Source organism: Xenopus tropicalis, chromosome 6 (assembly GCF_000004195.4).
Source record: "Xenopus tropicalis strain Nigerian chromosome 6, UCB_Xtro_10.0, whole genome shotgun sequence".
In the NCBI taxonomy this organism is placed as follows: Eukaryota; Metazoa; Chordata; class Amphibia; order Anura; family Pipidae; genus Xenopus; species Xenopus tropicalis.
Window position 1 is genome coordinate 109,770,515 of NC_030682.2, and position 26,129 is coordinate 109,796,643.

The following is a 26,129-nucleotide window of genomic DNA, read 5'->3' on the forward strand; positions in this document are numbered from 1 at the left end:
TCAAAGGCAGAAGACCAAAAAGACACCTGTGTAAGGGAGTCAGAAAATTTTAAAGTTTTTGATACGGGAGGGTCTTCTGTTTGGGATCAAAGGGGAGGAGCTTACTCTTGTATAGATGACATGGAGATGACCAGGGTACAAAGTTATTTTGCCATACATTTCAAACTAACAAACCTAAAGCTTTCATAGAAATAATATATATAGTATTGTATTGATGAAGTAAGCAAATTGTGCAACTATTGTGCAAATATTTATATATTTAAATTTAAATTTATTAATGACCTGGAGGAGGGCATAGACAGTACTGTTTCTATTTTTGCTGATGACACAAAATTGTGCAAAACTATAAGTTCCATGCAGGCTGCTGCTGCTTTGCAGAGCGATTTGACAAAATTAGATAACTGGGCAGCAAACTGGAAAATGAGGTTCAATGTTGATAAGTGCAAAGTTATGCACTTTGGTAGAAATAATATAAACGCGAACTATCTACTGAATGGTAGTGTGTTGGGGGTATCCTTAATGGAGAAGGATCTGGGGGTTTTTGTTGATAACAAGTTGTCTAATTCCAGGCAGTGTCATTCTGTGGCTACTAAAGCAAATAAAGTGCTGTCTTGTATAAAAAAGGGCATTGACTCAAGGGATGAGAACATAATTTTGCCCCTTTATAGGTCCCTGGTAAGGCCTCACCTTGAGTATGCAGTGCAGTTTTGGGCTCCAGTCCTTAAGAAGGATATTAATGAGCTGGAGAAAGTGCAGAGACGTGCAACTAAACTGGTAAAGGGGATGGAAGGGTTAAACTATGAGGTGAGACTGTCGAGGTTGAGGTTGTTTTCTCTGGAAAAGAGGCGCTTGCGAGGGGACATGATTACTCTGTACAAGTACATTAGAGGGGATTATAGGCAGTTGGGGGATGTTCTTTTTTCCCATAAAAACAATCAACGCACCAGAGGTCACCCCTATAGATTAGAGGAACGGAGCTTCTATTTAAAACAGTGTAGGTTTTTTTTCACGGTGAGGGCAGTGAGGTTGGGGAATGCCCTTCCTAGTGATGTGGTAATGGCAGATTCTGTTAATGCCTTTAAGAGGGGCCTGGATGAGTTCTTGATCAATCAGAATATCCAAGGCTATTGTGATACTAATATCTACAGTTAGTACTAGTGGTTGTATTTATAGTTTATGTATGTGAGTGTATAGATTGGTAGGTGTCGGTTAGGTGTGCCGGGTTTACTTGGATGGGTTGAACTTGATGGACTCTGGTCTTTTTTCAACCCTATGTAACTATGTAACTATGTAACTATGTAACTAAAAATGGGATCCCTTCTTACATAAAGCTCATCATATTAGCACCAAACTGCTGAGAATACTTCTGAATATAATTCTTTTTTGTGTCCATCAATAAACCAATTCTGACAACTCTGAAAAATAAACATTAAATATGTATTTTACTAAACTAAACATACTTTCATTGTACTGTACTGGAAATTGGAAAATTATTCTACTCTATACATCGGGGAAACAGAAAGTCATTTGTAATGGGAAAATGCAGTAATGTTTTTAATTATTGCCCTTGGGCTTTGAGTTTACTTTTAACTTATCTACAGAAGTATAAATTAATGATATTTTCCTGTGAGACAGAGTAATCTGTGGATACACAGGGGCAGCTCCAGCCTCCTTTACATTGTTTTAAAAGGGCTGACTGTACTGTCATATAGCAGTCAGTGTCCTCAAACATTATCAGGCCTACTAACAAAGGCTAAAGGTTTCATATAACACTTAACTATCACCTAGCCAAGGCAAGTTTTGTTTAGTGATATATTGTAAGCATGAAAACATTCAAATTCTATGAACAGACAGGAGCTAATGCATCTGCAGTTAATGAATATGCTTTGGTGAAAAGGCAGTCGGATGGAATAAGCATCTTGCTAACTGTGCTTCTGTCTTTAATCGTTGCTCTCATAGTTTTAGGTAACAGTGTTGTTATATTGGCTTTCATTGTGGATAGAAGACTCAGAAATCGCAGTAACTTCTTTCTCCTAAACCTGTCCATTTGTGATTTTTTAGTAGGTAAGTCCAGTTTATTGCTTGTGTTACTAGAGCACATTTAATGCACAGAATTGTTAGTAGTCCAGGTCATACTAGGACATCTCTTACTATGTTAACAGTGTAACAAAATATACATATGTAACATATTTCTTTCTTTTTTTTTCAACTTTGCCTACTTTTCACAAGGAGCCATCTCCATCTCCATGTATATACCATTCAAGTTTACAGGGAAATGGATGCTTGGAAAGTTTCTCTGCAAACTGTGGGTAACAATTGACTATGCAGCAACCACTGCTTCTGCCTACAGTGTCGCTCTCATCAGTTATGACAGATTTCTTTCTGTCAACAAGGCTGTAAGTATTCTTTTATATACTTTGTAATTTTCTCTGGTGAACATTGCTTAGAACAAGGCAGCAAGGTCACTTTCCTTGTATAATTATACATATCTGTTAATGTACTGTATATTAGGTGGCTGATATTTAGGGGCTGATTTACTAATCCACGAATCTGAATCCCGAATGGATTGGATTGGAAACTAACATTTTGCGACTTTTTCGTATTTTTGCGATTTTTTCGTCGCCGTTGCGACTTTTCCATGAATTGACGCGACTTTTTCGTAGCCGTTACGACTTGCGTGAATTGTCGCGACTTTTTCGTATTGAGCGCTAGTAAACGGCGGGCAAACCTTTCCAATTTTTTTGCGATGGCTACGAAAAAGTTGCGACAATTCACGCAAGCCGTAATGGCTAAAAAAATTGCAAAATGCCGATCATTACGAAGAAAGCGCATGACAAGGGGACTCCTCAATTTCCCTTCGCCTTCAGCCATCCCTCTGAACCCCATTGTTACATACATTAATAAAACACCAGGAGACGGAAATGGGTAAAAAGAGGCCACAGCATTTATTTACATTTTATCAAATAAATAGGACCCTGCCAGCCTCACCCCAAGGCAATATTCAAAGCCAGAATTCCATAAGAGATCACTACTATGCTCTGCTGTTCCTTACTGAAGACTTGAGATCAGCACTATGTCATTATATCCACCACTGAGTATTAGGCTGCCTCTACCTACAGAGAGGATGGCCCCAAACTCTGCTACCAGCAGGAGCTGCATCTCCCACCATGAGAGAAGTTCAGCAGCCCTGCTGCCGGTCCTGAATCTGCAGTGCCTCGATGATAGGAAATCCAAGCAGGCTGTCACCTAGCACAAGCAGTAGTAGCGTCTGTATCAATCAACTCACCGTGCAGTCAAAGGAGAGAAGCTCCTTTCTCCCTCTTCTAAAATTTCCTGTGCAGTACTCGGGCAAGGTCCTACTGCTGCTGTGACAGAAACAACTTAAAATACATTAACATATATCCACTGTTTTGATCCAGAGGAAGGCAAAAAACCCAGCCTGAAGCCTGTGCCAATTATGCCTCAAGAGGGAAAAAATTCCTCCCTGACCCCACCTGGCGATTGGAAAATTCCCTGGATCAAGGATTTGACTTTTATTTAACATAAATAATACCATGCAGACTCTCACATTCATACTGTATAGTGTTACCGAAACCACAATATAACAGTGCATATAGGAAAACATTCACATTCTGTTATTAACAGATAATATGAGAGCATAAAGAAGAAAATATCCTGGCATTTTACAAAATATGCAAAAAAGAGGGGAGGGTGGGTGGGATGTTTCTACCTGTTCAGAAGATAGGAAGTGAACTCCTTCTTTTGTGACATCATATCCCTATCCTTCTCCACCCCCAGCCCAGCTTTCCCCCTCCTTAACATACTGCTTCTCACCCAATCACAGCTGCATCTGATTTTTCAATCTTTAAACATAAACCAGTGTAATCTGGCTGCTGGTCATTCGGATCCCTTGTCATGCAGCCCCTGCGTTTATAGCTTCAGGGCTTCCTTTCGGATGGTTTCGATCCGTTCGTGGATTAGTAAATCGGCCCCTAAGTGTTTGCGTTAGGGATGTCACATCTGAAACTCTCCAGCTGTTCCTGTAGTGCCATGTCCAGATTTCATTTGTTAGCATTGATGCTGGGGCCACCTGTTGTATGACATTTAAGTCATTGTTTCTAAGCAGAGAAGGTAGCTGTGTTTTTACAATATGGCAATAAAGAAGAAAGAAAATTGACTTTCAATTGAGGTAATAAAATCAATCTTCCAATACAGAGGCTAGATGGTATGTTTAATAATTAGGCATTGCTTAGTAGTTGTGATAAGGCAGTATGAGTAGTTCTAGAGGCTTTTTTTGGGTTTTATTGCCCTAAACAAAATTAAGTGCAGGAAATGTTTTCTACATAAGTCATTTTTTCATTGCAAAAAATGTAGCAGGGAATTCTCCATAGTACAATTGTATGAGCTAAACCCACAAGATCTTTTCATATAACACCACACAACAGCATGAGATTTTGTAGGATCCAACAAAACCTGATTCCCACAGCTGCAATGCAAATTGGATCACTTACAGTTGGATGGTGTCTTTTATTCAGGTGACTGCATCCAACAGCAGTCAGTGTATTTCAACGTGAGGAAAAAGTCTTTCTGACACCATCAGATTTTATCTTGTTGAATGGAGAGGCAGCATGCGGCGTTCAAATTTGCCAGGCTTGTTGTGTTGGATGGCAAATGTTTTATGTAATTTACACTTCATGCAACAAATTGTTTTGCTGCAAATTTTTGTGGAAGTTTTGCGAAACCATTCGCCAATGGCAAAATGCAGAAATTCGCTGCAAATCCATGTCTGGTGAAAAAATCACTCATCACTACTGTTGGACATTGATGTTATTAAAATGACCTATATTCAAACAATATGAAGTAGTCATAGTTACAGAAAATACCTTAGGTCAGTGCCTTTAACCACTTATGGGCAAATTTATTATAGTGTTTAACACAACATCACTAGTGATAGGCGAAATGTTTTGCCAGACATTGTTTCGGCATTGCCGGATTGTGTCACGAAACGGATGAAAAAATTTGCCGCAGAAAAAATTCCAAAAAATGACATGGGCATCAAAAGAATTGTCGCGGGCGACTATTTTTTTTTTGACGCACAACATTTTCGCCATTTCTCAAATCTTTTGAAAGATTCACAAATTTTTGGGCGAAGCAAAACGGAACAGATTCGCTCATCACTAAACATCACCAGTGATGTTGGCTTACACGCTATAATAAAAATGCCCCTTAATGTACACCAGGTACCCCATAACATTGGCAAGGCACACTATTAGAGTCCTTCATTGGACATGCTGGTGGTATCTGAAAGTCATGTTAAGCTCAGTATGTGCCCAAACACATGTACATAAACTTAGGAAAATTCCGAATTTATTTAATGTAAAGGATAAAATCACAAATCGCTTGTCAGAGGGAGACAGTATGGTTCAAGGCAACTTTCTCTGCCATTGGAACAAATTTACATTGTCAAAATGGATCACTGCCATTGAGGGATTGCCTGATATGGAACTATTCTTATTTATAATTCTTTTCAGGACACTAGCTAATTAACAATTCATTAATTTTTTTAAAATGCTTTAATTTAAGGTGAACAGTTTTTAATCTTTTGCTTTTTTTCAGATTATACATAATGTCCTACATATTTTAAACTGCAAAAATCATTGTCCAATTCCAGGTTTTACATCGCTCTCTACAAAAAAGACACAGTCAGACAGCGCTCAATATGATCCTAGTTTGGTTTTGTTCTTTTATTATCTATGGACCAGCAGTTCTTCTGTGGGAGACCATTACCGGTACCAATAACCTTCCAGAGGACAGCTGTCGTGCTGGGTTTCTTGAAACATGGTATTTTATTCTTGGTGCATCTACTTTAGATTTCATCCTCCCACTTCTCAGTATTTCATTTTTTAATTTAAGTATCTACCTAGCAATTATAAAACGCAGCACAAAGAGACAAGATTATGCCCTATCTAGTTCTGCTAAAGAAAAAGCAAAGGATAAAATGCCCTTTTCCATAGCAAACAATATTGTCCTTTTATCACCTCAGACAAATGTGAAAGGGGACAATAACTCAGTCCCATGCATGGATCTTAAGATCACTTCAAACTCTTCCCAGAACCCTGAAAGATGTAACAGGCAAAATGACAGTAATAAACTTTCCCAGGACAAGAAGGCTGCAAAATCTCTGGCAATTTTGGTTTCTGTTTTCATTTTTTGCTGGACTCCTTATTCATTGGTTGCGTGTATCCGTGCTGTCTGCCATGGGTACTGTGCTGATATTTTCTATATAGAAACTACAGCTTGGTTTTTATGGGCAAATTCAGCAATTAATCCTATTCTTTACCCTGTGTGTCACAAAAGTTTTAGGAAGGCTTTTAAATTGCTGTTACAACAGTTTATAAAATTCTTCTTAACCTAACAGTTTTGGAAAATTCTGTATCTTGTCCAAGTTGATTTTTTTAAATTTTGCTCTTTAGCACTAAAGATTTCTAAAAATAATAATAATTATTAATAATAATCTGATTTCAGCAGTTGTTTTGTTACATTGGTATCTCAAGACTTATTTGCTAAGATAAAAGCAGCATGCAAAGTGTAAAAAGCCTGCAGTCTACCATTTTTCTCTTTGCACACTGTGTTCAGCAGGCCTGTACATGCTGTTTTGGAGCACAGAGACCTGTGGCTCCCCTCTACCTTGTGCGTCATTCAGATGTGCAAGGTACAGATTGTCAGCATGCTTAGCTGCACCTCCCAAAGCTGCTCTCTGCACCAAGTACCAGATTTTTGCTCCAGGACTCTGTACTTACACCCTCGCGGTAAGTTAATGACTCGTATAATATTCTATTTGCTTTTATTCAGTTGTATTACTTTCTGTATTTGGCCACTGTTTAATGATAGTATGGGAGTGTTCTGGGTTGCTTAGAAAGGTCATACTGACCCATCTAGTATAAATAAATTTAAAGCAACTGGACTTGTTTGGTAATCATTGAAGACATTTCACTACTCATCCGAGCGGCTTCTTCAGTTCAACTGACTGGTATGAGAAGTCCTCAGCATATATACTCTTCCACTAATCCAATCATAATGGCACTTTGTAACTCTTCAGAAAGGTGACATCTGAAACTCACAGAGGTGTGAATGCTGTGGAGTTACTTTGAAAGGATTACCAAAGTATCATGCAACTCTTCAAAGCAGGTGTTACTTGTTAGAGTTGCATGAATGGATGTGTGAAGAGTTCTGAAACTGACGGGGTACAGATGTTAGAACAGCATTGTATGTAGCAGACAGATGGTGTCGAAGTCCCATACTGACCTATACTGACTGTTATTCTGACATATGAAGTGACAGTTATAAAGATATCTTTCAAGGGCTGTTTCTTTTGTATTATGTGTATTTGAGTAACAACAGTAATAAAAAATGAATGCTTTGCAAACTGTCACAGCATCTATCTTTACCAGATTTTCCTGCTCACGCATACATTCCCAAAACTGATATTTTTAGTCACCTGTAAACTGTTCTGGTGATTTTTGTCTTATCTTGCATGATTAACCAGTGGATGGACATCATGGCTAAGGCCTTCCGCAGTTGATCCTTATTTAATATTTCTTCAAACATGTCATCATCTTAGCCACTGTTTCACATCAAACATTATCTAAAGGTGCAGTTTTGTCTCTAAAGTCTATGGATGAGATTGTACTTGTACTGTTTGTACTTGTTACAGAAAGTATTCAAACTCTCAGTCATAGGGGCATATTAATTGAATTGTGAAATTAGACAGACTGCCATAGTCAAATTCTGCTGCTTTCTATGTGATTTTAGGGACATATTAATCAAAGGGTAAACTTTTACTTTCACCCATTCATAAATACGCATTTAAAAATCACATGCATATGTACAGGGAGTGGTGGACTGTAGCAAGCTCTAGTTTCATGCTGAAAAATGTGCCCTATCATGAATATACAAAAATGTAATATATGGTGCAAACTTTGCTACAGTTCTTATAACCTATAGCAACCAATTGGCAGGAAGAATTTATTGCTAATCTGTTAAAAAGCAAAATCATGTTGATACCATGAGTTACTGCACCAGGGCATTTTGTGCCTTTTATTACGTATAAGGGGGGAAAAGGGTTATTTCATATGTCAATTTATCACCACCTTCTGAACTACTTAAAATCCCATGAACCAAAATTCTTGAAACTGCCCTGTAAAGTGAACTCATACATCAAAACACTAATATACTGGTCCCTCAAATAATTATTCAGTGCTGTTTAGAAGATCAAAAAAATAAGGTAAATAAAAAAGTGAAGCTACAAAGCAGCAACTTTAAAATGCAACATTTAATTGGGTATTAACTCACATGCTTTATGCACTTCATGCATTTAGTTAGCCCTATACACAGTCAATATTATCCACACAGAACCACAGGGGCTATTTACTACTGGGCCAGTACATTAAATAAATAGCACTCCTCCTGTCTGATAAAGTTAAATGCCTTTAACACAGACTCCATTCAACAGCAACATTTTAGGCCTACCTTGGCCTTTCCTCAAACTGGCTGCCTCAGACTAGCAATCAGAGAGACATGTATATATACCCATTATCAATATATTTAGGATATTAAGACATTTTGTCCATAAAGATACTACAAAGTAATTACTCTCCTTTTTTTTGGGATTGTTTGCCAATATATTGCAATATATACAAGTTGGGCAACTACATCAAAGTCATCCCTGGTCTGGCCTGTTCTACACTCATCTTGATCTGATTTATGATGAATACATTTTTCACAGGGACTAAGTTTTACCTGCAAGTTGCTTTCCAAGGTTAAAACGTTCTCTTGTCTGTATATATTGTAAGTTTATGGTAAATTAGCTCCTAATGGTTACCATAAACCACACCATATATCACACAGAATGAGACTTATTCCCTCAGGTGTGAGCCCTCGCTGGAATTTGAGGCCAGGTAGTTGTTACTGTAACTCTCGAGAAATGGGTGCCAGTAGTTCTTACGTTGAACATGAACTGTTTATTTACACAGCCACTTGGAAATAACAACAGGTATATATACGCAGGTAGTAGCATCTCACAGGTCAGACATTACTATGTCTCTCTCCCTGCAGGGCACAATGGGTTACCCCCTAGCTTTCAGCTTATGCTCTTCCAGTGGAACCTAGGTGATCAACTATCTAGCCCTAGGTCTGTACACTGGTAACCCTACTCTGGGAGCAGCCAGAAGCTGCCTATCACACCTAGGGGGTCATTAATGCTCCGAGCGTTTATTCGAATGCTCCGACTGTATTTTCGCCTAATTTTTCGTCATTTGCACGACTTTTTTGTGCGCTTGTGTGACTTTTTCGTACGCTTGTGCGTAAAAATCGGAAAGGTTTTCCCGCTGTTTACGATCATTCGTTTTGAAAATTTTGTGACTTTGTATCGCCAATACGATATTATCGTGACTAATACGATTTTTTCGTAAGCATTTTCGTGATATTTGCGATCTTCAGAAATTTTCGTATCCAATCCAAATTTATCCCATACCCAGGTTTCACCACAATCTCCTCACCTGCTTGTTCAGGTGGGGAGTTTTCACCAAAATGGCCTACAGCCTCATGGCTGCATAGCCTTTTATACTACACCACAGTGCCACCTTATGGCCAAACTGTGGAACTGCAAAAGGTCATGCTATGACCCAGGAAAAGGGACCTACTTTCTATTACCTTAAGGACCCTTTATAGCTGACGAAATAACTAGGGGACCGCCAGTTCCCTACAGTATTAAGTGGTCATACCTAATGATGAGCGAGTCTGTCCCGTTTTGATTTGCCATAAAGTTCGTGAAACAGCAAGAAAATTTGCGAAACGGCGAAAAATTTGCGGAACACATTTGTTGTGCAATATTTTGGTGGCCTGTGGCTATTTTTTTGTTGCCGCGTCTAATTTTTTTTGTCGCGGCCGTGCCCAATTTTGATGCGACCTTTTTTTGCCACATCCGTGTCCAATTTGTCACGCGACCAAAAAAAATCTGCTCGCCGAATTTTTCCGTAACAAATTTTCACTGAAGTTTCGCAAAACAATTCGCGATGGTGAAATGCGGAAATTCGCTTCGAATACATGCCTGGCGAAAAAAATTGCTCATCACTAGTCATACCCACATTGCACCCTGCCTAATGATTTAAATTTGTTAGATGGTGAGCAGAACTTTCCCTTTTGCTATAGTTTATACAGGAGCAGTGGGCACCTCCATGTTGTAGCTCCCACCCTTCTCAGCTACAGTCAGGGGAATTTAGTGGTGACCAATAAAAAGGGAAAACATTTGGGAGTTTTAACCTTTCAAAGCAATTTGTAGACACCTATTTAGTCTTGTGCCTTTGTATGGTCATGGAACTCCCCGGTGGCTTTGTAATATCCTTATACAGTAGTTTACAATAGTGGGTACATTATGTTATGGGTAAGTAAAAGATCTATTGTTTTTCTCTGTATTCATTTTCTGGTCACACCTTCATTGTAACCCCCGTATAATGGTTTAAGGTTGTTTAGGAGTGAACACAACTTTCACTTTTGCTATAGTTTAACTCTTTTATTAATGAACTAAAAATGAAGTTAATTGAAGAATAAGGGGAGGATGTGGAAATTAAAGGGGTGGCCCACATTTATGTCAGCATTTATTATATTATAGAATGCCCTGTTCCAAGCAACTTTGCAATTGGTTTCCATTATTTTTTTTTAATAGTTTCGGAATTATTTGCTTTCTTCTTCTGACTCTTTTCAGCTTTAAAATAGGAGTCACTGACCCCAGCAGTCAAAAATGATTTTGACTTTTTTATTATCTTTTAAAGCAGTTCCTCTCCTATTCATATTCATGTCTCTCGATCAAGCCACTGCCTGGTTGCTAGGGTAAATAAGACCCTAGCAACCAGATTGCTGTTAAAATACTAAACTGAAGAGGTGCTGAACAAAAAGCTTAATAACTTAAATACCACAAAAGGTACACATTGAAGATTATTTGCAAATGTTCTCACAATATCAATGTCTACATCATACTATAAGTTACAAAAAAAATAAAGAATATATATAAAAAAGTTAATTTAAAGGAACAGTTTGGTGTAAAATGAAACTGGGTAAAATAGCACAAAATAGAAAATATTTGTAATATGGTTAGTTATACAATAGCCAGAACACTACTTCCTGCTTGCAGCTCTCTAACCTTTTAGTTAGTGACTTTAGGGGAAGCATATGGGACATAACTGTTCAGTTAGTTTGTGAGCATACAGGTCAGATCGAGACGCAATCTGACTGATCAGTTATATCCCAGTTATGTGGGGAACTGTGGATTCAATGCAAGATCTGGACAAGGAAGGAAACTTTCAGAGAGGACTGCAGTACTATTGTTTGATCCAGAGTGTGGGCTCTGTTAAAGGAACAGTAACACCAAAAAATGAAAGCGCTTTAAAGTAATAAAAATATAATGCACTGTTGCCCTGCACTGGTAAAACTGGTGTGTTTGCTACAGTAACACTACTATAATTTATATAATAAGCTGCTGTGTAGCCACGGGGGCAGCCATTCAAGCTGGTAAAAAGGAGAAAAGGCACAGGTTACATAGCAGATAACAGATAAGCTCTGTAGAATACAATAGTTTTTTTTATCTGTTACCTGCTATGTGCCTGTGCCTTTTCTCCATTAAATGGCTGCCCCCATGGCTACATAGCAGCTTATTTATATAAACTATAATAGACTTTCTGAAATAAACACACAACTTTTACCAGTGCAGGGCAGCAGCACATTATATTTTAGTTAGTTTTATACACTTTCATTTTTTGTGTTACTGTTCCTTTAAATAAAGTTTTTTGCTTCAATAGAAAAAAAAAGCACAAGAAGAGTATCTGGAAAAGGTGGGAGTGGCTTCCTGTGTCAGTAGGGTAGCTGCTGCTGACTGCTGTGAGGTAACTTTGAGTGGAGTAAAGCAGCTGAATCAGAAAGAAAGCAAGCATAGAAGTAAAAAAGGAAATCACAGAAAAAATACAACTTTTAAACAAAGACATTATGGGAAATCAATGGATAATGGGAAATCATGTACTACAAATGGGGTATAAAAGCAGAATACTCAAGAGGAAAAAAATGTTCTTAAAGTCATACACACGCTATTACACTGTTTACAATTCTTTTAATACAGTACTACATCTTATTATTATAGAGAACAATTTTTTCTCACTTTAAAAACTCTATATTAGCTCCTCAGTTTCATTATAATTGCTTTTTTCAAGAAAATAGTACAAAATTGGTAATATCAGTAGTAGCAATAGTAGAGTTTCCAAATTAGGCTATATCTCCCCTTTAAATTCAAATGGTAGCATGGTGACCAGTAAACAAAAGCAAAAAGAAGACGTTTTGCGAAACAATTCGCCAATGCCGAAATATGAAACTTCACTGCGAATCCGTGCCTGCCGAAAAAATTAATTCATCGCTATCCCCTACCCATCCCCTGCACTTTTTACACTTTGATAAATATGCCCCACAGTGAATCCATAAAATAATTCAATGTACTAATATTACTATCTGGGTATATTATAATGGCTATATTTGTTTCTTTTTTTAAAGATTTTTCTTAATAAATTTTATTGAACAACACAACAGAGGATTGCTACAGTATAACATGGTAGGGAAAGACCATCCCAGCCACAGGACATGCCTCCACATGATTTTCTGGGGGCAAAGCCTAGCGAAGTATGTCAGCTGTATTACTGAAGCCTGCCTGCCATTAATCATTTTTACCCACTGTTTCACTGTAAGTAGCAGGCCTGGACTGGGATTTAAAATAGGCCCTGGCATATCAAGTACACAGAGGCCCAAACAGCCCCCACCAGCCCACTAAATAGTGACTGTCTGTGGCATCTTACAGCAGCCTCTCTGGCATTTGCCAGAATACACAGATTGCCAGTCTGGGCCTGGTAAAAAGTATAAAAAGTAAAAAAGGGTTTGTTCAAATAATATGTCCACAAAAAGAAAAATACATTTTGTGTTCACAGACACTTAAACATAGGCAAGTATGTTTAAGTGTCTTACAGACATTTTATTTGAATAAAAACATTTTTACTTTTTATACTTGACCTCATTGTTGAAATATTTGAAAATTGCAAATTTACATTTTTACAATAAGACATTTTACACAAAGAATTACTGTATATACTTGAGTATAAGCCCCCCCCGTGCGCGCGACGAGACAACACTGACACTGACAACACTGTAACAATCAGTAAAGCAGCCTTCATTTTCTTTCGTGCTCAGCCTCCTTTTGTTATTACCAAAGCTTCTCTTTTCTTAAACAGAAAAAAATAATCGAAGGTGAAAAACCCTCCTTTTTGCTCCAAATTGAATTCTCTCAATTTACTGCAGACAGCTTGGTTAGAAAACAACCATTTTTACAATTTAGCAATGTAATCGCTTTAAGCCATCAGCAATGTAACCTTACAGTGCCTACATAAAAGTGCCTGGTGCTGCAGAGAGCATCCTATGGGAATATCTGGGCAGGCCACATAGATACTGTGCGCGCCGGATGGCTGGTTGGATGGGTAATATGGCGCGACAAATGCAAGGTATGATTAATTTACTGAATTGATCAGTAACAGGAAGTTTTGGCGATCCTGGTGGTAGCACATGTAGGAGAACCAGTGCTGGGGATGGTGCCAGGGGGATGTCCAAATTGGATTTTTGTGAGCTCTGGTCCCTATGAAACCACATTGTCCGGCGCTGCCCTTACTACTCTGCCCTTACTACTCGGACACAAGCTAGTGTGTAGGTGTGTTAAAAGAAATGGATGCCTAGGCTTATACTCGAGTCAATAAGTTTTTCCAGTTTTCTTAGGTAAAATTAGGTACCTCAGCTTATATTCGGATCGGCTTATACTCGAGTATATACGGTAAACTGCTTATTAGTCAGTGTCTCACCAGGCCCCATATACTGTAGCTCCTGTGATCTGCAACAGTCGCACAGTCTGCTTTCCCTATACTTAAACCTCTGAACATGATTTTTTTAGGTAACTGTCATAAAAGACAAGGTGGGGGGGGTCTGTAATATAAGGTGATAATTTTTCTACAGTTCCTATCACCTATAGCAACTAACAAGCAGAAAGCACTAGTGACCTGACCACACCCTGATTGCACCCCTGCCTAGTGATTTAAAATGGTTTAGTGGTGAACACAACTTTCCTTTTGCAATAATTTATACAAGAATGAAATGAATGTTGTAGCTCTCACCACCCCCAACTATAGTCAGGTGATCCCTGTGGCAATCATTTGGGCGTTTTAACCTTCGAACACAAGTTGTACATAAATAGGAATTCACAAAAGTGGAGAGAGCCCTTTTTTTTGGAGTAAAAAAGGTGGAAAAACTGGTGGAAAACACTTTCTCCAGATTCACAAACAGAAATCCGCCTAAATTCTGACTCAACCGCCACTTTTCCATTTTTGGTGAAAGAAAGACAGTTTACAGACACTTTTGTGAATTTGTCGTTAAAATGACATTTATACGACGTTTTAATGACATTTTTTCCAAAGTTTTCCCCCGACATTTTCAAAATGGAGTACAGCTTAGTGTAACTCTGTTAGATCAATTCTAAGCTCTTCTGTTTTGTTTTGTTTCACCCAGTCTCCATTTCACACCTCTGGTAGGGGCCCCATAGGGGGATCATTAACATATTAAAGGGGATTAGCAGCCTATTGTTAGGGGGCAAGTTCCTGTCTAACCCTAGAACAATAGGTGCAAAAAGCCTCATTAACATTTTATAAACAAGTAAAACACTGATTAAAAAAAAGTTTAATTTATATCTTTTATATAAAAAGTTTTTACCTCACATTACATGATTATGCTACTTTTAGCTTAACCAATGAGGTAATAATAACATTTTGAGTGAATATATTGTAAACATTTTTATTTAAAGGAAAAGCCTCCCAGGCAAATTTTTAGTTTTAGCAGCAGTGACCCCTCTTTAATCACTTCATTGACATTTGCCCCAACTTATCTGTGCCCCCATAGCATGTCCAGAACTACAGAGCTGCCTGACAGCATTGGTCCCCACCTGTTCCCAGTAGCCATGTTGGTAATCAGCAAACAGCACATGCACACTGGCACCCAAACTGGGAGATTGGGGTACAGGGTTGGACTGGGCCCAACAGGGCACTGGATAAAAACCTAGTGGGCCCTAGTCCTGTTGGACCTGTTTTTACTGGGCATGTTGGTGTGTGGGCCGGATTGCTGCTGACCAGTAATGAGTAAGGGCTAGAGAAGAAGGTATTTAGAGCCCAGCTTGTCCTAAAAAAAAAAGATGTATAGTTTCCCTGGGCAAACTAAAATTACCCCTCAGGAAATACCCCCAAAGTGAAATGACAAATGGCATATGAAATGCAATATCTTGGCTAAAGCCAAATTCATTAAAAAAATGTCAGGAAAATGACAAAATCTGAAAACTGTCCGTTTAAAAGACAAATTCGCAAAAGTGGAGATAGAGGTTTGTGAATTAGGTGGAAAATCCGACAAATCTATCTCCACTTTTATTTTGTCTCAATATCACCACTTTTGTGAATTCCCCCCCATAGAATTAAGAAATGATCAAAATGTATCATGATTGAGGTACAGTGTACCATCGCCCTTGGTTCCCCAACTACAACCTACAGCACACAAAAATTCCTCAAGCCTGCTATAGCCAAAAAACATACACAACAAATACATGGGAGCTTCTTCTTGATGCTGTACCCATCATCCTGAAATGAAAAAGCCAATAGGCAAAGATAGTGATTGGCGATGAGCAAATTTTTTCAGCAGGAATGGATTCACAGCGAATTTCCGCATTTCGTCATTGGCAAATTGTTTTGCGAAACTTCCGCGAAAATTTGACACGGAAAAAATTGTTGCGCATCAAAAAAAGTAGTGGTCACATCGAAAATGGGCGCGGTCATGTCAAAATTGGGCGCGGGCGACAAAAAAGTCAAGCAACATATCGCGTTTTTTTTGCCGCAAAACGCATTTTTATGGAGAAGCGAAACAGGACAGATTCACTCATCGCTAATAGTGATCATTATTCCATTTTTTAACGGCAAGCAATATGCTGACATTGAAATATATAATGAAAGCAATGTTATACTGTTCTATGGAAAGCAAAGTTTTTCAGGCCTTAAACATTTCAGATGTCTCCACAGAATTAATTAATGCATAGTGTATAGTTAGCGAAAGCAAGGGAGAATGAAATCACTCTAATAATTTTAAGTAGGTCTCTGGGTTTCATGATCAGACTCTGGAGTAAAGGTCCCTTGGTAAGTCTCAGATATATATATATTAACAAACATATCCATAAAAGCACATTCTCTACGTGAATGTAATTTGCTGTGGTGCTAAAATTGCTATTATATGCTTAGCAGGTAAGTTTTAAAGTCTGACTGACTAACTCATCTCTGGGAAGTGTAAGCAATTCTGTTTCATTTTTCTATTTTTGCAGGGTTATCAAGAAAAAAAGAACTAATATCAATCTGCTGCAGAGGTGTTCATCATGATTTTCTACCCCAGAAATGCCTCATTAGTGCATTTAGATAACATTTCTGTCAGTGCTGTGAGCGCTTCTAATCAAAGCCAGGAAATCACAGATGAAATGAGACTTATCCAGGCTGTACTAATGTCTTGTGTGATTTGTGTCACCGGCGCTGGGAATGCACTTGTCATCCTGGGCTTCTTGGTCAACAAAAACCTAAGAACCCCAAGCAATTACTTTCTTCTAAACCTTGCCATCGGTGACTTCCTTACAGGTAGGGAGCTCTGATCAGTTATATTGTGTAGTACCGTATATACTCGAGTATAAGCCGATCCGAATATAAGCCGAGGTACCTAATTTTACCTAAGAAAACTGGAAAAACTTATTGACTCGAGTATAAGCCTAGGGTGGGAAAGGTATGTCCTTTTTCATTATGTCATTTACAAATAAATGTCTTACTAAACTGCACTGCTGGGAGAGAACATAAATATTCTTTACATTATATTTGCAGTTCAAACTTTTCAAATGGCTACACAGTAGCTTATCCATGCAAACTATAGGCATTTCTGAAGCAAACACATTATACCAGTGCGGCCCAACATGACATTACTGGTCCTTTAAAACACTGTAGAAGCTGCTAGTATTGTAGAAAAGAGAGCTATAGCAACAGAACCAGGGTGGAGAAAGAATAGTGTGTCAAACCACAAGGTGATTTATGAGACAATGCACACCAGCTATTTTAACCCCTTTCCCTCTCATCAGTTACAGGCATTCACACTAACATTCTCTATTCTGGGGCTGCAGTAGGATGGGATGTGGGGGCTGAAGTTCAGCTAGAAAGATAACAGTTCACTGGTTTAAGGAAAAATTAAACATCATTATATACACAGCATTTACCTTATGCCTGCCTAATTGTACTAGCACACCATACTCCCATTGTAGCACTAAAGGCTGACCGTGCATGCTGGGAAATTGTTGTTGCTAGTCCTGCTGCTCTACAAGTCATGTTCATACCATATAAAAACACAGCAATGAAAGACAATAAAACTAAAAGCAACTAAAAGCACACACGAGACATGCATGTGACTAAAGGAGATTTAAGGACAAGTTGCAGAATAATCAGACTGTGCCTTGCAGCTCCATTCCCACCAAACAGCAGCACATGCACATACACATACACAGAGGATCTTACAGGTCATGGAAACACAGAAGATATGGGAGTGCACTAACTCTGACACTGCTGACATTCGCGGGGGTGCACGCTCCAGTAAAGCTTGTTGAAGTGTGGCCGTCAGCGTGTGATCTCCAGCAGGCATGACCTCTCTTCCCATCAGGCAGATAAATCACTGTGCAGTGTCAGAATGTCAGCAGTCAGCAGCGCCGAATATTATTAGCTGAACTTCACCCCCTACATCCCGTCCTACTGCAGCCCCAGTATAGAGCCGGCATGACCTCGCTTCCCATCAAGCAGCTCTAACACTGCGCGCGAATGTCAGCAGTGTCGGAGCTGCTTGATGGGAAGCGAGGTCATGCCGGAGTGTCAGAGTGCGCCGAATATTATTGATTTATTTGCTTCATGGGAAGCGAGGTCATGACGGCTGGAGATCCCACCTATCATCACGAACTTAGATGAAATATCATAGTGCAAATATATTTATAAATATATTTTACCAAGCTGTTACAAGATTCAGCCACAAAAATAGGTCCTCCACCCAGTAACCATTTTTTCCATAATGAAAGAAAATATAATTCTAAGCCACTTTACAATATACATTCATTCAATTAAATTTTACTGGTTTGAAAATTATTTGTAAATGTAATTGCAGTTGACAACAGTATATTGTTTGACCCCATCTATTCCCTGGCTCTTAATACAATGTAACAGTCTCTTCCAGGCATTTTAATCAGTTGCCTTGCAACATTGTTTCAGGACTCAGAGCAAGAAGTGCAGATAATGTAAATAGCCAGCCAGAAACTGATTTCAATATTAATGACATTTATAATTATGACACTTTGGGGCACATTTACTTACCCACGAACGTTCCGACGGCGTCCGAATGCGTTTTTTTCGTAATGATCGGTATTTTGTGGTTTTTGCAAAATTTTCGCGACTTTTTCGTAGCCATTCCGAATGTTTTGCAAAATGTTGCGACTTTTTCGTAGCGTTACGATTTGCGCGAATTGTCGCAACTTTTTCGCAGCTTTCGCGCCGAGTACGAAAGTTTCGGATTCATTCAAGCTTCAGTATGGTGACTTTTCTTGGGCCAGGTTGGAGCTGCAGAGTGCCATTGAGTCCTATGGGAGGCGTCAATACCAAAAAATCACGACATCTCGCGCAAGTCATAACGCTTACGAAAAAGTCGCAACAATTTCCGAAAAATCGTAACGGCGACGAAAAAATCGCAAAAAATACGAAAAAATTGCAAAATGTTCGTTTTCCAATCGGAATTTTTCCAATTCAGATTCGGATTCGTGGGTTAGTAAATGTGCCCCTTTGTAATGGATGGATATTGCAAAATTGCTTAGAATTTAATTTTGTTTCACTATTAAAAAACAATTTTTTTTCACTGGGGGAGAGAAGCTTACATTTTAACCTATGCTTGCTGAACTCTCAAAAATATGTTTTGTTACATTAAAAAAAAAAAATACGAATGTGGTATCTGCATTTTGACATGCTTGGTGTGCATTTTTAGAAGCACTAAAATATGTTTATATCTAAGAACTATTAAATTTGTCACCTGCAAAAATTCTTTTCACGCCCACGGCAATTCTTTTGACACACAACAATTTTTCTGACACAGGCGACAATGTTTAGACACGTGGCGAAATTTTCCATGGCAAATTTTTTCATCCATTTCATGAAACAATCTGCCAATGCCAAAACGCGGAAATTCGCTACAAATCCATGCCTGGCCTATCAATATTCAATAACCCTTTTGGAAATCAGAGTAACAAATGTAAGAAATCTGCCACAAAAAGCATGTCAAAAAGATATCACAACAATCAACAAGTGCTGTCTTTCTTATACAAACTTTTAACAATTAAGCCTAATGCCAAACGAGGTGTAGGGCGGATATTTTCGGCAAGTGGAAAAGCACTTGCCGAAAATACCGCCCTACGCCTCCTACATGTGCCTGCACCCGAATGAATGGAATACGCTTGGATGCAGGCACATGTAGCGGAAATACGCATAAAAACGTGAGCGTTTGAAAGTCTTGCATTTTTATGCGTATTTCGGCTATGTAGGCACAAGTGTTTTTCCGCTTGCCGAAAATATCCGCCCTACTTGTTTACTTGTTTAGCAAGATTTTGAATCTGAGATTATCTCATTGTTTTTGTTTAGGTACATTCTCTCTCCCACTGTATTTAAAGAATTTTATTATGAATGGAAGTTGGGTGCTTGGAAAACATGTCTGCAAACTCTGGCTTACAATTGACTATACACTGTGTCAGTGTACAATCTGCAATATTGTTTTAATTAGTTGTGATCGTTTCCTGGCTGTTACCAAAGCTGTAAGTTTTTCCAGTTCTTTTTTGATTTATTAAGAACACATCAGGTCAAATAATAAAATAAAATGACAAAACAAGTTTGCTAATTTGTATGTTTCCCTGTACTTGTATAGTGTAGGTTTCCTCTCGGCAGGTTAATTTGCTTCTGATAAAAATGTAGCTGCAGAGTGTGTAAATGTCATAAGGGCCTTAGATTACAAGCTCCACTTGGGAAGGGATGGCTGTGAATGATGTATAATATCTGTAAGGATGAATCAAATAAATATTACTAAAGCATTTATAAGTGTAAAATCATCACAGCACACCACTTCTAAGCAAAAAAGCTTTTAGAAAATGTTCTTAAACGTACCACAAGGCAGTGTCCTCCCACTGTCAGTTACTCCCTCCTTTTATATAATCTCTGTAAAGCACTGTGAAATACATCTGTTCCATAAAGATAATAATAATTATGTAAACAGGTGAAGCATGATGTTCTCTTGTATTTTTTTATGGTAACTGGTAAGGGTGTGAACCCTTGGACACATATTGTGTCTCGCGGTTAGATGACCAAAGGCTACAGATGTAAATCCTCCAAAATACAAAGGATATAGAAACAAAGAAAAAGTAAGGCTGATGTCAGACAAGGCGTTTTTATGCGTATTTCCACTACATGTGCCTGCACCGAGCATATTCTATTCATTTGGGTGCAGGCACAAGTAGGAGGCGTAGGGCGGAATTTTCGGCAATCGCTTTTCCACTTGCCGAAAATATCCGCCCTACGCCTTGTCTGACATTAGCCTAAAATGAGACAGCTCAATGTGCCCATTTGAGTCACAAAAAAACATTTAAAAAAATATTAGATTGCAGCAAGTTGCATTTACTGGCCATTTGCTTAAAAGCAAGCATTTTATTGATTACTATGGGCTGCCGCACCAGGGCAAACTTGGAGCATTTTTTACATATAGGGGAATATTTGGTACATTTCTTATACATTTCACATCTTCAGCCCCTACTAAGCATGCTCCCAACAGAGCCCACTGCATCATATAAGAAAAGGTAAACTGCCTTTATGACACACCATTGATCAAATTATTGCCCTGTGTTTTGAGGCTTCTGTTTTTTGTACCTATCCTTATGTAATACAGTGGGCTCTGTTCTAGTGAAGGTGTCCAGAGGGGATACAGGGCATAGGGATGCAGTACCTACTGTAATGTACCAATCATGTTTCTTATGTTCTGTTAACAGGTGAAATACCGAGATCAGCAGAAGAAAATAAAACTGGCCTTTATGAAGATGGCAGCTGTGTGGATTGTAGCGTTCCTAAACTTTGGCCCTGCAATCATTCTGTGGGAGTACTTTATGGGATATAGTGTGGTACCAGATGGTGAATGCAATCCTGAATTTTATTATAGCAGTCGCTATCTACTCTATTCATCCATTTTTGATTTCTTTACCCCAATGACTGCTATCGCATTTTTTAATCTCAGCATATATTTTAATATAAGGTCTCGCATGAAAAACAAAAATCAAAACAGTTCTGTACATGCACAAAATCTTATGAAAAATGACATTTTTGTGGTGGATTCTTCAATCACTGCAAACCATGTGGATGTGCTGAAAGAGAAAAGCACCAAACATCAATCGAGTAAAAAACAAATACATATTATTAGACTTGTATTGCCAAGTTGTAAAGCCAGACCTAGTAGAGAAAGCAGAGGTGACGTGCCCATGACTCATGATCCAGTCAAAAATGCAGCTTTATCCAAAGATAAAAAAATAGCCAAATCATTAGCTGTTCTTGTCGGTACATTCTGTGTATGTTGGGCTCCATATTCTTTAATAACAATTATTAAGGAAGGGTTTTGTGCATGGTGCATTTCACAAATCCTGTATGATGTCACATGTTGGCTTTTCTTTCTCAACTCTTTAATTAACCCATTCCTATATCCACTCTGCCATCCTGCATTTAAGAAAACATTGATGCAACTTCTCTGTATTGATAAACCATCAAAAAAGTGAGATCGTGCAATGTTCTTCTATAAAAAGAAATAATTAAAATAGGGAGCAGTGTGGATTTAGTATCATGTATTTGCACATTTAAGCTTTTTAACATTATAGGGACTGTTACAAAAGCCAGACATAAGAATTAGCTCTAGCTGAATTTCTGCCATATGTTTTTATGTCCTTTAAATCAAGACAAAATACATTTTCAGATTAAGGCAGCCTACAAGATGCACAAGTGGTACCAACTTTGCTACTTTAACCAACACTGCTAAGATTTTACTAAAATTAATTCTGTGACAATAGCAAATTTATTGAAAACATACACTTACAATTATTACTGCACATTTAAGGGGAAGGAAAGCTAAAATCACTGGGGGGTTTATAAATGTTAGGCACTCCCCCAATGATTAAGATAACTTACCTGATTTTCTGCTAATAGGGTACATGCAGGGTACATGCAGGCGAACCATCCTCTTCCTTCTACTTTCGATGTGAACCTGGGTCCCACGCATGCACAGTAGAGTCAAATATGGCTTTTTACTCTACTGTGCATGCACATCTGGCGCAAAGAAAAGAGATGGAAGAAGACCGCTCGCCTGCATGTACTCCAGACTGGTGCAGTTTTTTGCTAATCGGAGCATCAGCCCAGGGTATCAGGAAAGTGAATACAATCACTAGGGGTGCCTAATATTTTGGCACCCCAATGACCTTTCCATCACCTTTAAGGTGATAAGTTATATAAAACAGGCAGTAACTAAAATGTTTGTACATTAGAGCCAACATTAGGACCTCTCCTATTTGAAACATTACTTTAAGAATAACAATTATGGTCTCAAAAGTAAAAATTGCTATTGCTATCAAATGTTTGCATTGCCTCCACAGAAAAAGTATTAGCCAGATGAAGCAGAACAAAATATAAATAAAACTTTAGTTTTAGGCTCTACATGGACATAGTAAATATTATTTATAGTGAAGAGTGCACTCAGGCCCCTCAAGATTTGCAACAAACGTATCTCACAAGCGGAGCTCAATTAAAGAAACAGTATGGGGCTGTCTTGAATCTTGCATCCCTTGGCTTTTCTTTTGTTCTATCAATGACATACATGGTAGGGGCATGCCAAGGAATGTCCATGTCTGCCAATTTCCTACTCCTTCAGTGTACAGTATATAGCTGTGACTGTGCTGCCACCACTGCATTTACAGACAGAGCTAGACTTGCAGACAGAACTTGCTAGAGTTGCACTTGTAACTCCATAAGTTGCAAAGTACAAAAACATGGAGAATGCCACCTTGCTTCTTATAATAAATGTACCCTAGTACCTTTTGTCTTTTTTCTCACTAAGGCAAGGGACTATTTTGGACTATACTGTATACTGCTCCCATACACATTCTTTAGTACTATACAGAGAGACTGATATGAAATCTGATTTTTAGAACCTAGCTGCAAGTGTTGGGAATTAAAAGAATTATAGGAAAATCCTTTAACATTTAATTATGTCTTTGATATACTCTGCCTCATTTACTATTGCCCAATCTGCAATATCAACCTGCAATGCATCAAAAGACGCGCCAAGTGTGTTTTGAGTACCCAAAGACTCCACACTGAGAGACTTAAACTGTGATTAAAGAAATACTGTCATGGGAAAACATGTTTGTTTGTTTTTTGTTTTTTAAACGCATCAGTTAATAGAGCTTCTCTTGCAGAATTCTGCATTGAAATCCATTTTTTAAAAACACAAACAGATTTTTTTTTATATTTGATTTTTGAAATTTCACATGGGGCTAACCATATTCTTCATTTCCCAGAGTGCCACAGCCATGTAACTTTTGCCCTGATAAACTTAAGTCATTCTGCTGAGCTGCAAGTTGGAGTGATATTGTTGATATTATTTATGGTTTGGAAAAAGTGTTTGTGTTAAAGTTGGTAAGAAAAAATGTGCTTTTAAAGCATTCATGTACAAGAAAGCCAATAAAGCATGCAAAAAATCAGGCAAACTAAAATATAGATGCAAAGGGGTATTATAGGAAGGAGTAAAATGAATCCAAAATTATTTTTTAAATATGTAAATAGTAAGAAAATGAAGCAAGAAGGGGTGGGACCCTTATTATGACAGGGGGTAAGTTGGTTGATGAACATGGAAAAAGCAGAAATTCAAAACTCTTATTTTTCTTCTGTCTGTACATCTGAGGAGCCAGCTAATGAAGGCTTCCCTTTTAATATGCCCAGTTCTAGTAATTTAGCTACTGACGCATGGGTCACTCAGGAGGAAATTCAAAAGAGACTTGAACATGTAAAGGTAAACAAGTGTCCAGGACCAGATGGGATTCATCCCAGGGTATTAAAACAAGCTTAGCTCTGTGATTGCCAAACCTTTTCACTTAATTTGTCAGGATTCATTGAGGTCTGGCATGGTGCCGAGAGACTGGCAAATTGCTGTGGTGCCGTTATTCAAAAATGGATCCCTTTCTCAGCCTAAAAACTATAGGCCTGTAAGCCTGCCATAAGTGGCAGGAAAGCTTTTGGGGTAATAAGGCATAGAATACTTGTATACATTGCAAGTCACAATACTATATTTTCTACAATATATTTTCTAGTGATGAGCGATATTTTTTGCCAGGCATGGATTCACAGCAAATTTCTGAGGTTCCCATTGGCTGTTTTTTTTGAGAAACTGGCGCAAAAGGATCCTCAGGAATGAGGCTTTGAGAGAGTGCACCACTTTCTTGACAGTAGGAACTCTAGTGGGGCTGGTGAACCAATCAATGAGAGGGTTATTCAGGGTAGAACCAATACCACTGGGGCAGACGGACAATTGATGATGAGAAGACAACTTCTCTTAATGTAGAGACCCAACTGTCAAAGGCAAATTCCCGTTGTCTCAAAGATAATTTCCGTTGTCAAGGATCTGTCATCAATCACCAAAACCCGCAAGCGTGTAGACATTCCACAGTGAAGAACTATTCACAATGCTTCACGTTAAAAGTTCTGTTCCTCAGGTCTGAAGAGGCAGTTTCCTACCCTTTGTTAACTTTTATGTAAAAAAAACCCTTTTATTTGCTTTTAATGTCCTCTAACATACTTCCAATGTTGTCATAGATTTATGTACTCTTTCAAGCATAATATCCTTCCTAAAGACTGGTGTCAAAACTGCACTGCATACTTGAGGTTAGAACTTACCAAGCATCTATACAGAGACAAAATCATGTTTTATCCATAATATCCACTAAATCACCCTCAATTAAAAAAGTTTCCAACACAATTGAATTTAGTGTATAACTAGCACTATTATTCTGTAACATTTTTGTGTTGATAAGTACATAACTTCTTATTTATCAATGGCAAGATTTGAGAAAACCACAGTAAATGGGGCCTTGCAAAGTTTGCAGAGTGAAAATGCAATGCTTATAGAATGTATTCTATGGAAATATTAAACCCCCAGAGACACAATTTTAAGGCAATTTGAAAACTTTTTAAACATTAAATATTTTTTTTTATATATAAAACTAAATATCTTTGACAAAAAATGCAATTTCATTATACTGCACTGTAAATTGTAAAGTGATTCTGCCAAATAGTGATGAGCGAATCTATCCCGTTTCGCCTTGCCAAAAAATTAGCGAATCTTTCAAAAGATTAGCGAAACAGTGAAAAATCAACGAAATGGGAAAAATGTCATGCTTGTCATTTTTTTGACGTATGCAACAATTTTTTTGCTGTGCGCATAAAAAAGCAACAAATTTTTGGTGTGCGGCGAAACGTGGAAATTCTTAGAGAATCCATGCCTGCCGAATTATTTTGCCCATCACATTAGGGACACCAAGACATTAGGGAAATAGAATTAGTGTAAGCCACTCACAGTGGGAAAACCAGTGCAGTTATGTTTTTAATTATTGCCCTGGGGTTTTTCAGTGTACTTTGCAGTTATACATAGATATAAAAATTAATATGTATTCCTATGGGAGTGAATAGCAAAAACAGACCCAGTCCCAGCCCACCTTTTAAAAGGGCTGCTTATATATTACAATTGAGTTGCAAATATCAAATTTGCCATCAGCTGAGTAACAAAGGTTTCACATAATGCTTAACTAACACCCAGCCAAATTTGAGTTTTATTTTATTTAGTGT

The 26,129-nt window shown here is 38.2% G+C and overlaps 2 protein-coding genes across 2 annotated transcripts; both read left to right on the forward strand.

The window, feature by feature from the left end:
* Positions 1 to 1,823: 1,823 nt before the first annotated feature.
* Positions 1,824 to 16,535, forward strand: hrh4.f6 (histamine receptor H4 gene f6). Its single transcript, XM_018094890.2, has 4 exons — positions 1,824 to 2,064; positions 2,230 to 2,396; positions 5,672 to 6,261; positions 16,481 to 16,535. The coding sequence occupies exons 1-4, from the start codon at positions 1,824 to 1,826 to the stop codon at positions 16,533 to 16,535; spliced, it is 1,053 nt and encodes a 350-aa protein (XP_017950379.2).
* Positions 16,532 to 23,260, forward strand: hrh4.g1 (histamine receptor H4 gene g1). The gene is made up of 4 exons (XM_031904595.1): positions 16,532 to 16,784; positions 19,854 to 20,023; positions 21,245 to 21,504; positions 23,161 to 23,260. The coding sequence occupies exons 1-4, from the start codon at positions 16,532 to 16,534 to the stop codon at positions 23,258 to 23,260; spliced, it is 783 nt and encodes a 260-aa protein (XP_031760455.1).
* The last annotated feature ends 2,869 nt before the right edge of the window (positions 23,261 to 26,129 follow it).